The following is a 16400-nucleotide window of genomic DNA, read 5'->3' as shown; positions in this document are numbered from 1 at the left end:
AATCTACAACTGATCCTTTAATGAAATGCTGTGCCCGTAAGTACCTAAAAAAGTGTGACCTTGGTATATCAAATTTCTCAGATAGCTGACCAAAAAAGGCAGATTTGATGTTAATAAAAAGGTGACTAAAACTCTTTAGACCTCTCCAATGCTATACAGGGGCATCTCAAAAAATTAGAATATCATGTAAAAGATCAATATTTTTTGTCACTCTTTTCTGAAAGTGAAACCTAATATTGTATAGACTTGTTACACATAGAGTGAAATATTTCAAGCCTTTATTTCTTGAATAGTTGATGATTATGGCTTACAGATAAGAAAACCCAAAATTCAGTGTCTCAAAAAGTTAGAATATTACATAAGATCAATAAAAAAGGATGTTTTAAACAGTAATGTCAAGCTTCTGAAAAGTATGTTGATTTTTATGCCTTCAATACTCGGTTGGGCCTCCTTTTGCATGAATTACTGCATCAATGCGGCATAGCATGGAGGCAATCAGCCTGTGGCACTGCTCAGGTGTAACGGAAGCCCAGGTTGCTTTGATAGCGGCCTTCAGGTCATCTGCATTGTTGGGTCTGGTGTCTCTCATCTTCCTCTTCAGGTCAGGCCAGTTTGCTGGCCAATCAAGCACAGTAACACCATGGTCACTGAACCAGCTTTTGGTACCTTTGGCAGCGTGGGCAGGTGCCAAGTCCTGCTGGAAAATGAAATTAGCATCTCCATAAAGCCTGTCAGCAAAAGGAAGCATGAAGTGCTCTTAAATGTCCTGGTAGATGGCTGTGTTGACTGTGGACTTCAGAAAACACAGTGGACCAACAACAGCAGATGCCACGGCAGCCCAAATCATCACTGACTGTGGAAACTTCACACTGGACTTCACGCAACGTGGATTCTGTGCCTCTCCACTCTTCTAGGTCCCAGAGTCTTGGAGGCAATTATCACCTGTTTTTCAATTATCACCTGTTTTTCAATTATCACCTGTTTTTCAAAGAGTTAAGAGTGTTTAAATTCAATACATGTATGGGATGCTAATGTAGTAAAATCAGTGAGTAATTGAGTTTAATACTCATGATCTCAAAATAATTAGGAGTAAGATTTTTGCTAAATTGGGTAGCAAAATACAATGAACAAGGCCCTAAGCCCCAAAAAGTTTGAATGAAATATTTAAAACAGGTATTGGTATTGTCTGAATGAGTTTGGAAATATCAGCATAACAGATATCAGCAAAAATCCAATGCAGTGCAACTTAATGTGAGACCAACAAGAAGGACCTCCTGGGTCTAAACTCAAATCACGGCTTATTTGTTTTGCTTATGCGAATTTTGTTATAAGGGATAATCTAGTCACCGGAGGTTACTTGATATTTTATTGGAGAGAGTAGGACTGATTGTTGGATTTAGAGCTAAAACACGCAAGCATATTCACATACACAAAAGCAGTCGTGGTTATGTAATATAAAAAGCAGTGCATCTCCATCAGCTGCAAACAAGCACGAAACAGCACACAAATAATATAATCAGGCCTGACTGTTGTGGGCGGTGTGTGCGATCACGGCAAGCTGCCATGTGCACATGTTTTTCATCCCACCTTTACACACTGTTATCTGTATCTACATACAGTAGGCCTGGCTGCAATGCAACACCAGCTTACCATATGAGCACGAACACACACACACAGTTAATAGAGCCAAGCGACACACACCTGGTAAACTGTCAGAGCTTCTCCTATTTTGTGACCAAACTTATGTCAGGCACTCATGTCCCAGAGGTTCCCATCACACTTCACCGCAGGAATCTATATTCCAGTCCAGTACACTTCCATTAGGCCATACTGTTCCCTTCAGCAGCTAATGTGTAACAGGGGGACATGGATAATAACATCCAAGAACACAAGCACTTCTTACGGGTAATAAGAGGACACTGGGATGTGTGCGTGTTTGTGCATGTGCCTCTGTGCGAACATCTGAGCGTACCCAGACATGCAACATTTAGTTCTTAAAGTTATTTAAGAGGATTTAACCTAAAACTTGGGATTATGAAGTCAAATGCTGATACAAATCAGGACCAGGACATGTATTGTGTATCACAGTTTCATGTGTCAGGAATAAATGCCTTTACTGCTGTCACTCAAACAAAACATGAGCAAATTAAAGAAAGTGACCCATGCTCGTAGAACAACTTGTGCACAACATAAAAGAAATATTTCATTGTTTTTTGGTAAAACATGGTTCACTGTGTTCTTTACAATATCAAGCAACAAAACTTCTCAGCTCAGTTTACTGGATTACTGAATAAATGAGGAACCGTGACCACAAGTCATGCAGTCTTCATCGTTCATATCCCAGCAGCTACTCCAGGTGTGTTCTTTTTTACCCAAATGTATAATTCGAGTTTAACTGTGAGAGTTCTGGCAATTATGAGCGGTCGACACAGGGGATAAAACTAGTACAACTAAGGTTACATTTTAAGCCATGCGTACACTGCAGTTGTGTTGTGTTGTGCGATTTTCAGCCAATTGTTCATTGTACAGTGTACAGGAAGACACGATGGCTCACCAGTGCCTGACCATCTTGATTTCTGGCATGTTTGAAATTTCAGTCATACGACTGCACACAATGGCAAATTTAGAGCAGAGCCACAAGCAGAATCCCCAACTTTGTGGGATTTTTTCTTTTGTAAATTGTCAGACAGTATGTTAAATCACCACGTGAAGAGCAGGAATGCCTTTCTTATATGCTTTCCTTATAATAAAGGAAATAAACAAGCAGGAAATAGGACTACCTGAGACCTCCAGAAATTTCCCAGTGTATGCCTGGCTACACTATACACTATATGGACAACCTGTTATTATTGAATTCAGGTGTTTCAGTCAGACCCGTAGCCACAGGTGTATAAAATCAAGCCGTTTCCATTTGCAAACAATTGTGATACAAAATGGGTCATTCTAAAGAGCTCACTGACTTCAAGTGCGTTACTGTGATGCATGGCATTTTACAGTAAGAAGCTTTGGACCAAGGTGGCCTAGTGATTTAACCCCTTAAAGCCTGAAAACACAAATTATAGCCAGAAAATTCTAATTTTTTGGAAATGAAATGTTTATTTCACTTTCTACTGAAATCCAAAAAAATCCAAATTTTAATAAAATTTAGCACATATATTATTCCTTGAGGGCATTTTTATCATTTTTCATAATGTATTCAGAAGGTTTTTTTTGTAATTTATTATCATATTGATTAGATAGAGGTATCATAAAGGTATGTATCAAATATGCGACAACAGGCTTTAAGGGGTTAAGGTGCATCCCATGTACACTGTCAGCCTGAGTTGGAATCCAGCCTGTGGCGCTTTCCCACATGTCTCTCCCCAGTTCTCTTGTCCCTGTTTCGGATTCTATCCACTGTCCTCCTCTATTGTTAAAGGCATAAAAAGCCCCCCCCCCCCAAAAAAAAAAAAAATATATATATATATATAGAAGAAGAAGCTTTGTGAAATATCATCCCAGCTGGATATTCCACATTCAACTGTAAGTGTTTGTTTTAGAAAGTGGAAGCATTTAGGAGCAACAGCTACTCAGCCAAGAAAGCAGAAGACCACAGGGGTCAATGATTGCTAAGGCACATGATGTGTAAAAGTCTCCAAAGCTCTCCTGATTCCAAAGCTGAAACTTTACACTGGCAGCACAAAACTGTGGCAGGAGCCTAATGGAATGGTTTTCCATGGCCGATTAGTTGCTTGCAAGCTCTGTTTGGCAGTCAGATGGGCAACTCTGGGTTACCTGCCTGACTGCATGGTGCCAACATTGAAGTTTGACATAGGAGGGATAATGGTATGGGGCTGTTTTCAGGGTTTGGGCTAGGCCTCTTATCTCCATCGAAGGACAATCTAAATGCTTCACCAGACCAAGACAATTTGGACAATGCTATGCTCCAACTTTGTTGCAACAGTTTAGGGAAGGTCCTTTTCTAGTCCAACATGACTGTGCCCCAGTGCATAAAGCAAGGACTGTAAAGACATGGTTTGATGAGTTTGGTGGGGAAGAACTTGACTGGCCCACACAGAGTCCTGACCTCAACCCCATTAAGCACCTTTGTCCAACATCAGTGTCTGACCTCATAAATGCTCTACAGACTGAATGGGCACAAAGTCCCAAAAAAAACCTCAAAAATCTTGTGGAAAGCCTTTCAACAAGAGTGGAGGGTGTTATAGCTGCAAAAGGGGGGTCAGCTCAATGTCTCACAGCCCCTGTTGGTGTAATGGTCAGGCAGCCGAATACTTGTGTCCATACAGTGTGTCTTCTCTAGCTCAAGACTTGCATGAATTCTAACAAACTATCTCATGAAATTCAATTGCACAAACGCAGGTGCCCAATTGTATTTTGTTTGTGCCCTGTGTTCAGCAAGGGCCCTGAAATTCAGAATTGCTTGTTAGGTGGTTCAAACCTGGTCTTATTAAATTTGCAACAAGTCCTAGGGGATTTTGGTGGTTTGACATGAAACCAGATTTGAACATTCAGAATTGCAGACTTGGAAGAGTAACCTCACTGGACAGAGCTGCCCTGAGCATACAGTAGCCATGCAAGAGTTAATGACAACACAGAGGCCTTAATAACTCTTAACTCCTCTCTGGAGAATCCTAGTTTACATTAATTAAACCGTAGCCCCTGGCATACTGCATATCTAACAGGATTTTGCAAACAAACATGTGGCATATCTCCTTACCATCAAGCAGTCAAGCAACAGTGGTCATTACATTAAAGATTTAGAGGCAGGGAGGCTCAAGAGAGGGCACGGGAAAGGAGGGGAGGAGGCAACTTCACCTAGGGGGCATGATGTATCAAAAAATCTCTTGTATATCTCCTGTCAATTATCTTTTATGAGTTAATCTCTCCATAGTTGTTGGTGCAGGGGTTATAGGATGTTTAGGCAAACAGGCATACTGTTGTCATTGCACTCATTTATGTGGCTGCAGTCTGAGAGCATTCCCTGAATTTCCTCAGACCACTGGTGTTTTTATGTGTGAGTGAAGTCAAAGGGAAGAGAAGAGCAGCCTCGCCTGTGAGGCCTGACACCCATCAATGTCGGCCTGTTACATTTCTATGACACGCTCTGTCTAAGGGAGAGTATTGCTGGGAAAGAGGGGAGACAGGAGGATGCGGGCTGGACAGGACAGGGTGGGGTTGGGCTGGAGGGGGAGTCAGCGGGAGGGCTACAGCTGGACTGAAAGGTACATGAAAATGGTTGTGTTTGTCACAAGTGATACTGGTTAACTTTCAGAATCACTGGAATCAAGAATCCTAGAGATGGTTTGTAAGGAATACAACACTGAAGGCTGTGTTTGGTAAATCAGTTCATACTCTATTCATCATGGCTGTGAAGCATTAAATAGTATTTCTCATCTATACCTTAGCTGATGCAATATAAAGTAAGGTTGTTTACAGCCCTCAAGTGGTTGATTGTTAAAGCTTCAAAGCCCACATGCTTTAGAGATGCACAAAGAGAAGAAAAGGGAGCAGCATCGGCCTTGTTAGCTATGCCTCGGCCCACATGCCTCCCATGTTTACATTCAGCCACATCAACTATTTAATCCCAATGGTGGGTCAACCTGCCAGGCAGCAAGGGAGTGGCTACATAATTAATGACTATGAGACATGAGCCAGACCAAGGATGAAAACAGTTCAACATCTAGAGATTTTTTTTCCTGTCATGAGTGCATCCTCTGGCATTATGTGAGAACTCTTATTTTCTTTAACAGTATGCAATCTTATTATTCAAATGCAGAGGAAAAAAGGGAAGGGAACAACCCCCTCGAGCATCATGCTAAGCTAATTTGTAGGATAAACGAAAGAACGTGTTTTCTCAAGAAAAGCCACCAGAAAAATGTCATAAGTTTATGGTTGTTGTATTTGCATGATTAACTGAAACATATGCCTTTTGGCTGGGTTTCTCAGGTTCTTTGTTTCCATCAGAAAGGCTGCTGGGGGTGAGGGGATGGGGTGGGAGGGGGATGAGTTGAGCTTTACTGATGTTTCTCTCCAGTGCAAGCTTGATCGGACCATGTTAAGCCATGCTGTCTCTGCAGGGAGCCGCTCCTACCCGCCCCTCATACTTATGTCTCTTTCAGTTAACACTAGTCAGGTTCCCACACAGATGGAGGGATGTAAATACTCCTTACCTGATGAATTATTTTACTATCATTAACCTAAACTCAAATTGACATTTACTATGTTGGAAGCACCTGAAATGCACAGATCTGCGCTCTAAAAATCAGTCATTCTGCACTATTGCTTCAAAAGTGTGAAGCCGAGCTGGTCTGATCAATGCTGGCAATACCCCCCAAAGAACAGACACATGGAAAAGTTGAAACTGGGCCTTCAAACAGCTAAGCTATTGATTGAATTGCTTTCCAAAGTGTTTTTCATCTCGGGGGCCATGCATGGAGAATGCCGGCTGGTGTGGGGCTGAGTCCAGATGGCATGGCTGACCACCATAGAGGGAGACAAAAAGAGAGGAGGGGAGACAGATCGAGGCGGACAGAGGAACAGAAACTTACCCCTGGCAGTGTTTTCTGTTCATGGAGGGCGTTTTGAGCTTTGATGGCCGATTCTCGGGCGCAGTAGGTGAGAAATGCACAACCTGAAACACAGGTTAGACATAAAGATCTGTTTAGTATGATGAATATCACTGAATTATTATCAAAGAGAGAGAAAACAACAAAAAAGAACAAAAACTGCAAACCTGAAAACAAAAGGACACTTTCCTATTTTGGAAATGAAAAACTTACATGCTTATTGCACAGCCTATATTGTTATATTTTGCCTGTGATTTGGTGAACTGGCATCTTTGGGCAGACATCTGATAGAGTTTATAAACATCTAACAAAGTTGACAAACATCTGACTGAGTTGATAGACATCTGACGAAGTTTACAAACATCTGACAGAGTTGAAAAACATCTGACTGAGTTGATAAATATCCGATGGAGTTGAAAAACATCTGACGAAGATGACAAACATCTTATGAAGTTGAAAAAAAACTGAGTTGACAAACATCTGACGAAGTTGACAAACATTTGACTGAGCTGAAAAACATCTAAAGAAGTTGGCAAACATCTAATTGAGTTGAAAACAACTGACAGAGTTGACAAACATCTGACTGGGTTGACAAACATCTGAAAAAGTTGACACAAATCTGACGAAGTTGACAATCATCAGACAGAGTTGACAAACATCTGACTAAGTTTACAAATATCTGACAGAGTTGAAAAAACATCTGCCGGAGTTTACAAACATCTTACGAAGTTGACAAACATCAGACCGAGTTTACAAACATAGGTTACAGAGCACTTTTTAATACTAGCGCCTACAATAATGAAAAAAAATACATACTGTCACTAATTAGCTTTTTCCAAGTTACTCACTTCTGATTTGGAACAATCAGAAGACACAGAGTTTTTTCTACCAGAATATACGATTTCTGCTCTTTTCTGCTCGGCTTTCACTGTCCCAGGGTGCTGAGTGAGCAGGGGTACGTGTGGAGTGAGAGAGAGAGACAGAGACCGAAAGAACAGTAAAGTGAGGCTAAACTGAGAGGAGGGAGAGAAGAGCAGTTGAAAATCCCTTGTTTTATATTAAGGGGTTCATCTAAAAAGGTTCAGGCAGATGCAGCATTATGGAGAATGCCGATCTGGGCCCACCCACTTGTTCATTTGACTCACCCTAAATAGTTGGGAGATGATACACTTTCCTTGCTTATACTTTTGTATTATATCAGTACATGAAAGCAAAGTAAAACATAAATACAGTGTTCCCTTTAAAACATGCAAACTTATAACTATTTAGATATCAAATGTGATGTTAAAACCAACCATAAAAAAATGTACGCTCCAGGTGATAGTGCATGTGCACTTGTGCACGCATAGGTTTCTCAGCTAAGCAGCAGATTATCAATATGGGACAGAGAGAGAGCAACAGGTGAGAGAGAGAGAGACTCACCTTTTACTAGGTAAAATTCTGAAAACCTCTAGAGGGTTTATCAACACCTGTGACTCACCTCAACCATTCTTTATGATAAAATCTGACAAAAAAGGGAAAAGAGACAAGTTAGGTCTGAATGTTCCTGTCTGATCTGATTGTCTTTAAAATGTCTTAAAAGGAAAAATCAGACTGTTTCTGATGTAAGCTCGAACTGGCAGCGCCGTGCACCGCTCTTTTCTCACAGACTCTCTCTCTCTTTTGTTTTCTCTCTGTCCCCTTCTCACTCTCTCTCTTTATGTGAACAACAAACAAATGATAATTCATTGTAATCATCAAAAAGGGAGATTGTTCCCACATAAATGCTAAAGAACAGTGCTGTATGGGTCCTTAGCATAGCAAAACATGAAGAGAATGGTACTTTTGTACTGGGCAATATGAACTGCATGCTTTACTAGCACCAATTAATGATTCTGACCTCCCAGGAGGCTGCAGGTGGCTGTATGGCATCCTAATAGAGCTCAACAGTGTGGTTCGGGAAGTAATATTCATTTTCCCACGGCAGCTTTGATTTTAAGCCATATTTTCATATACATCCAAGTCAGACTTACCACAAGCTACCTAAACAATGCTATATGCTCCTATAGAAAACAAACATTTGTAAGATATTAACCTCTTTTTAAGAAAACGCAGTTTTCATTATTCATGATCTTTGCCAAGAATACTACAATACCCACAATCCTAGAGTGTATCAGCAATGTCACTGATTGGTGGTGTCTCCTGTAATCATGGACATGTCTGCCCATGCAAACAATGACTGTCTGCTGGAGATGACATCCATTCATGCCACTGTAGTATGAAGCACTTTGTACGTAAACTATGATATATTAGTAGGGATGCACCATACTGTCAGTATGATATCAGTGTTCATCATTATTCTTTAAACTTTAAAGTGTGTTTTAAGGACTTAAGTTTAAAGTTGGAACTACACTTAAATATCAGTTTCAATATCTATATCAGCTAAAATTGATTTGGCATATCAGATATTGACAAAAATCCAATAATGTGCATCCCTATACATTAAGACTTTATTATTCAAAATGTAAACAATACAATAAAGCTAAGTGTACAAATAAGGAAGATAAAAAGTTTTTAAGGCTTGAAAAACTATCATTAACAATGAATAATAGAAAATGCAATGGATAATGGGATACAGTCTCTTTGTCCTTGTGAAAAAATATGTACACTTGTGTATCTTTGTCTTTCTCCCTTTTTGAGTGCTGTTTTTGCATCAAATCAAATGTTTTTTATGAGTATGTGGGTAGCTGGTTAGCTTGGTCCATGCATGCGTTGTAGTAAGGATTTTGCAAAGATAGATATACATGGCGAGTTTTACTTCCAGAACTAGAGCCACCCAAAAAGTGGGCACTGTTGAGGTCTATAGCAAACAGCTTGGTGCAGCAGTTAAGAGAGTATTAATTATCTTTAAAAAAAAACATATTTGCATCGTCAGGGGTAGGTTACCCATTATACCCTGCATCCTTGGGTTGCTTTATAATTCCAAGACATTATCATTATTGTTATTATTAAGCATTAAATCAAATCAATGTCACTATGTGCAATATTATTAATACACATTTGCTCTCCTGAAAACACAGAAATACTGCGATTGTGTTTGGTATTGATACATAAAGATGAAACACTTTTTGATAAACCCTAATGAATTACGTACATGCATACCCAAAAAGACGCCTAAGCTGCCTAGAGTGCCTGATTGGGCCTAATTTTTTCACCCTTAAACTAAATTACTAAATATCACATTTAATTCTTGAAGAGAAATTATTACAATTTAATTGCAAAGCTTCTAAATAAAGAACATGACGCTTTGTGTGCCCAGTAGCAGATGATATGCTCTTACAGTGGAGTCACCCAAAGATGTAGGCTATGCACCTAAATGTCAACCTATTACAATGACAAAAATCAATCTGATTACCCTGTATGGATACTGAGCATTCATGAAAACTAATAAACCAGATAAAGGTTTAGCGAAAATAGAACACCTTGCAACAATAATGAAAACATAGAGCAATGCAACACCCTAGGCTACATGCAGACAGTTTTAGATGGATGGGGTAGAGAAGGAGAAAACAAAACCACAAGAAAAAAAGTGGTGGTGGGCAGAGGCCTGTACAGCCTCACTATCCCTTGTGCCATGACCTGTCAAAAGCTCCTAGCAGCCTGGCCAGCGTCCCCAACCTGAGTGATTGTGACAGCAGCGGAGACACAAGAAACAGGACTGCAGGAGAATATTTTTGGGGTATAGAAAAGGAAAGAAGAGTGGATGAGAGCACTGTAGGGATGGAGGATGGAGGGAGATACTGACAGAGGAGAAGTGAGGACAGGATGTGGTGTTAAAACTCTCCAGAGTAAACAGCAACAGCGAGTTTTCAGGTATGCTGCCTACCACACACACAAACTCAAAGACACCCACCAAGCACGAATGTTAAGCATACACAACATCTGTCAAAAATCACTGAATACACAAATACGAGAGGAGAGATGGAGAGAAACAAGATGCATCATTTTCCCCCTTGACTGTCTGAATAAATAGATTTTCTTGTGTTATATTAATGAGGTTCCTATGGGTTACTGTGCATCATATTTCTACCACTCTGAAGACACTTTGTTAGCATCATTGTGTTTTAGATCTCATTTTAACAGCTAAATGTATTCAGTGGGTAGTGATTTGGGTATAATATCCAAATCTGTTTCTGTTCATTTTAAGCATAGACGGTGCCATGGAGCCAAAAGTTTAAGAGCTCCCCATGCTAACCAGCTGCAGCACAGGTCATGAACCCCACCTCCTCTATCACAGTAGAAGTCTGCTGTGATAGTGAGATATAATAACACTGATTTACTGTATGTCGGAGCACTTTAGTTTCCTGTTAGTAATTTGATGCAAATGAAGCAAATGCAAGGCCATGATCAACAGTTCTGATGGCAAATGCAGCTTCTTTTAACACTCTCAAATGGACTAAAAGAATAGAGGATGAAAAATGAAAAGAAGAAAAAACTATTCAGCTTTCCAATAAGTGAGTGTCTGCTTTATGGCTGCAACCATCAATTACATTCAATATCTTTATCAGTTAAACAGTTAAAAAAATGTTTATTTGCAGCTCTGTATTCAGAAGCAGAAGACAGATGTTCAAGACGTTCCTGGGCTGTCAAAAAAATATAAAATTGCTCTTATTCTTTTGATAATGATAATTGAAAAGTACATTTTTAAAAATAACTTTTACACATCAAATAGCTTTAACAACTATTGACAAAAAAAATCACTGTTCTTTTTCCACAAAATCTGGCATACATTTCATAGATGACCAACAAATTTGACCTACCAAACCTCTTTCTTATTTTTACAAAGAGAAGCCATAGCCTAGGAGTTATTGAACCTCTACATCAGTTTTTCAGATGAAAAATGAATATGGGCATCTGGTGGTGATGTTGATCAATTCAGGTCCATCAAAATCTACTTTTCTACTGCAAAATGATGTGATTCTGGACCGCCATGGTTGTGGCAAACGTGTCATTGCTTCTTGATTAATCACTCATGGCTTCATGGCTCCGACGTTGTCATAAGTGAGTAGAAGTGACAGAATTTATTAAAAGTTGAATAACTTTTGAACCATATACTGTAGCCTTTTCCTTTTTGTCCTTTTGAAGCTAGCTATTGTGCCATTCTAATGACGCTGTCCATGCCTTTGAAGCCCTTTCTGAAGCTTTTTTCAGATTGCCTGGAACTTTAGTGACTTTCAGAGCTATTCAAAGATTACATCTACACCAGTAAATCCAACATTTAACGTCTTTTTATCATTTTTTGTAATCAATGTTTGATCATTTCTGCTGCTAGCAGCTAATGCTAACAGCCATTTTGTATTCTAGAATTCTTTGTCACGGACCTGGACAACTAATGGTAGGGTGTTTCATTGTAGCATCTCTTACTGTACAGATCATGAATGACAGAGTCTTAATAGCTCAGAGTAGAGAGAAAGAGAGACAGTTCCTGTCTGTGATGTAGTCTTCTGTATCACCACAGACAGGAACTGCTTTGATTAATGGTACAAACAGAGCCATTACAAAACAGTGCAAGGACTTTTCTTATAAATATGCCAATATTTTGAAAGTGGTTTGTCACAGAATGATTATTTTTCATGTATTGGTCCCAAAGAGATGGGAGAACATGTTTGTTAAAAACTGTCATCCATAAAAAATATTTTGAGTTTTAATTCCCAGTTATTTCTTTCCTGTCCTGTCTTTTATAGTCCCATGACTTTTTTCTTTTAATTCTAGTGACATTACTGCAGCACTTATACTCTGAAAGCCATGGTTGTCCTGAAAAAAAAGGATGTTTACAGCTTTACTGTGCACAACATGGTTGATGTTTTAGAAGCTTTTACAGAAAATTAGTCCAGGTGAGACAAAATGGTTAAAAAATAGTTTAGGGTTTGAAAAGTTTTGATCCCTATGCTCTAAAGGCACTTTTAGAAACTCAGGAGTAGATGCACCTCATCCAGTACTCTGGGGTTCTGTTACTCTTTAATATTGTTATGATTCCTATCAGACCATATGCCTTTCCTTTTTCTTGACACACACACCTAAATCAGACATCCAATTTCAAAATATAACAAAGTCTCACAGCCCACTGTTAACAGCTAAGTCTCTGCCCGCTCTGTATTGAAAACAAACCTATATTTTATCAGAGTTTCATTATCAAATATCTTTTTTTAGCTTGTCAATGTCTCATCTTTGGAAGGGAAAAACAGTCGGTGAGTTTAACAGTCACTGATTTTAGTTATTTGTTGGATGATACAAAATTCATTCAGTGGTAAGAGACAATGTGGCTGCTGTAAACATCTCTGTTCCTTTTATTGAATAAAAGTAAACACTGATACAAAAATAAAGCCTGAAACACAATTCTCTAGTGTAGATAAGTTTAAGTTAACGTCAAAGATGGTCATGTGAACTGGTGCACTTTGGAAGGTTTTCTTTAATAAAGCATATACACTGGATGTTTTATGTGAACATAAAAATCAATTAAAGACAAGGGGGTAAAAAAAAAAAAAAAAAAAAAAAAAGATTTTTTTGGAAAAGAAAATCTGTATCATCCAAAATCTTTATCATCAGGTCAGACAAGAAAAAAAAAAACTGAAAACTGGAAATCAGCCAATTAAATCATAATCATAAGTCTGATTGAAAAATAAATGCCTCTTCATTTTGCTCTAAAATGCTCATTATTAGAGCCCCCGGACCCCCTAGAAGCTTTGGGTCCCCCCACCATAGTGTCCTAAACTCCTGTGGGTAACACTGAGACATCAGAGTAAAAGGTGGCACTTAAGTGGATCTATACAACACAATAAAACACAGCTCAAGCTGCAAGTGTGGAAACAAACTGCTTCACTGTCTGCTGCCATTGTGAATGGCATAAAAATCATTTAACATAGCACATTTAATAATCTAATTTGTTGCCAACACTTTAAATAATTGATCTTTATAGATTTTATTAGTTCAGTGTTGCAGCTCTAGTCACAGGGATATTTTGGTTTGGCTGTTCTGCCCATATTTCTACACAGTCAATGCTTTCAACCATTGGGAAAATCAACCATCTATGTTTGTTGTATGCCTGTGCATGCGTGACGATCTCATTGGCCCCTGCTCTTAGGGTAATTCTCCACCGTAACCTTTGCAGGACCGTATCAGAAGAAGAGGGTTAAAATGCCATGTCAGCCATTGATCCGTTGATTGAGCCGTAACCTGTTTTGCCTTTGCTGCTCCAAGTGCGAAGAGTCTGCAGATGCATAAAAGCGCCAGCACATCTGTGCGTTTATGTTCATGTTCTTTTATTTCGCTCATATTAAGTTCCCCTCTGTTATACTCAATAAAGCTTCTCCTTTTGTTTGGGGCAGTCAGTCAGCACCCTGCCAGGCTTCTCAGCATAAGAAAGACAGATAGTGATGGAGACTGTCCAGGGTTATGACCTTTGAGGTGGCTGACTGTAGCACTGGTGTCCTCCCCATAGCCTCCCTTGTCCCAACACCCCTAACCTAATGATTTCCAATGGCCACCAAGCAAATCACTCAATCACTCACACTGCTGCCTCCTTTTTTTTCTCCTCTATGTCAGCTCAAAAAGAAAGAAAAAAGGCTGTGTAAATATTCGTGCTTTTTTTTTGGTTTGTTTGTTTCTGAAATGGTTGAGGGTAATCGGAGGGAATGGCTCCATTTTGGTGCTTGTTTTTCTCTCTTTCTGCCGCTCTCTCTGGACTTGTTGTTGTTGGTTTTCTAGACAAATGCTGGCTTTATCTCTGAGTAAGAAACAAGTATTTTGCATTACAATCACAAACACGATTAAATGGTAATGTTTGTAATGCATATAGGGCATTGAGAATAAATTAATAAGAACCACAACAGTGGCAAACAAAAGAGAAACATGAACTCCATTTAAATGTGATTCTGTGCTCTTTAATGTATGGCTTAATAAGAATTTGCAGGCCACAGGCAAAAAGGCTTTAACAAGTCCATAATTGGAATCCAAACACGTACAAATTGCCAGCGCTACGTTGCATACCAAGTGCAGAACAGTGGCGGTGGGGGGGCAGGAGGAGGGCTGCATGATGAAATTGTTTGAAACACAACAAAAAGCCACTGTAATCAGAGCCTGCTGACACAGCAATGGGGAAAGCCTTCCCATTGTGAGGAGATGATCCTGTGCATCATCTGATAGAAAGCTAAAACAGCCTTATCGCACACACTGAATTCAGCTCCAAAGAGAAGAAATTCTCCCCCTCTTCCTCTTCACTTCCCTTCCCTTTTCTTTCTTTTTCCCATCCCGTGTGCCTCTTTTCTGCCAGCTCACTTCCTCTCTCGTTTACGATTTCTTAATGATATATTTTAAAAGTGCACAGTCTGTGTGTACTGGGAAATAGGGCCAGGTCTCTTCATCTCCACTGTGTTGAATTGGCATGTAATTAAAGAGTCCTACATGGATGAGAAAAAGAGTGGATGAGACAGAGAAATATAGAGAGAGGGAGAGAGCGACGGTGGATGAAACACTATAGTTGGGGCATTTACATTTTCTGTAGCTGAGGCTCTTCATTACTCCCAGCATAGCTCTACACAGAATCATATTCAGCTTACTATTTCATATTACATTCACAAAACATACAGCAGAACTACATATGGCATCATTAATGTAAATGTTGGATCTTTATACACAAGTAAGAGTTCAGCCACATACATGTCAATATAAACATAGTTTGTTCATGTATGTATATAATCCCTCCAGCAAACACTAAAATGCTTATTGATACATCTAAATCACCTTTCTTCTTCCTATCCTGTGGCTCTTTCACCACATGTTGTTCCTGACTCTCATTCCATTTTGCGACTCTGTCCACTGCCCCCAAAATAAAATCGCCAAAAAGCCCCAAAATAGATCTAAAAACAATCCTCTGGGGTTGGTTACTAAGTCAAAACACTTCACGTTTCCAGGTTGTCCATATGCATGTTTGTTTTTTCACCCTGACTCAAAGAATAACTGATCTGTTTTTTTCAGGTTCATAGGTCAAAGGTCATGCCTAAGGGCACCCATGTTCTTCCATTGCTGTTTGGGCCATTTTTGTAATTTCAGTATCTTTAGATTACTTTTAAATAGAGTTGTTTTGATTCTATTACCAGTATCTGAATTACGTCTGAAAATGCTTATATTGCAGCTTGGTATCAGTGAGTTGAGTGTTTACGCACCAATTCGATATAATTTTGTTTAATTTTTAAAATATTTTGCTTCATCTAGCCATGCTAAGTGTAACAACGAACTGATATCCATTATTTTTCGCTGCCCAAAAACACTGTACGCATAAGTTACCATTCTATGAGCAGCAAAGAAAGGACAACTGTAGGAGCAAAGTTTGGAGGCAGAATAAAATTCATTATTCTCTACATGTGCTTGTTAAAAAACAAACAAAAAAAAAAAAACACCTGACTGGTGTTAATGTACAACAAGAAGGCAATTAAAAGTTAAATAATCTTTGAACCGTAAATCATAGCCTCTCAGACTCTTTCTTTTTTATTCCTTTTATAGCTAGCTGTTCTAATGGCACTATCCATGACTCCTTTGCTCTTATGGAAGCCCTTCTAGGGACTCTGCAACTCAGGAACGTTACAGATTAAATCCTCACCAGTAAATCTGGTACTGTATGTCTTTTAATCCATTTTCAGTCTATTTTCAATCATTTTTTGGCACTAGCTTGAATGCTAACCAATGCTAACAGCCATATTGTTGCTTTGTGAGGGGCTGTCAACTCACAGCAGGCTGTTTCGTCATCAAGACATGCTTTTTCAAAATGCACATGCTTAAAGTGAGCCTAGATAGAGAGGC

At 39.2% G+C, this 16400-nt stretch overlaps 1 protein-coding gene across 6 annotated transcripts in view; it reads right to left on the bottom strand.

Annotated features, from left to right (window-relative positions):
* The window catches only part of celf5a (cugbp, Elav-like family member 5a), a 320356-nt gene that overhangs the window by 285765 nt on the left and 18191 nt on the right, over positions 1 to 16400 (bottom strand). For all 6 annotated transcript variants that reach the window (XM_041791997.1, XM_041791999.1, XM_041792000.1 and 3 more), the window contains exon 2: positions 6549 to 6631. In XM_041791997.1, the coding sequence (XP_041647931.1) occupies positions 6549 to 6631 (83 nt within the window). The remainder of the gene's footprint in view (positions 1 to 6548; positions 6632 to 16400) is intronic.

The sequence above is a fragment of the Cheilinus undulatus genome, linkage group 7, assembly GCF_018320785.1.
Source record: "Cheilinus undulatus linkage group 7, ASM1832078v1, whole genome shotgun sequence".
In the NCBI taxonomy this organism is placed as follows: domain Eukaryota; kingdom Metazoa; phylum Chordata; class Actinopteri; order Labriformes; family Labridae; genus Cheilinus; species Cheilinus undulatus.
Note: the sequence above shows the minus strand (reverse complement) of the source record. Positions and strands in the feature narration are given on the sequence as shown.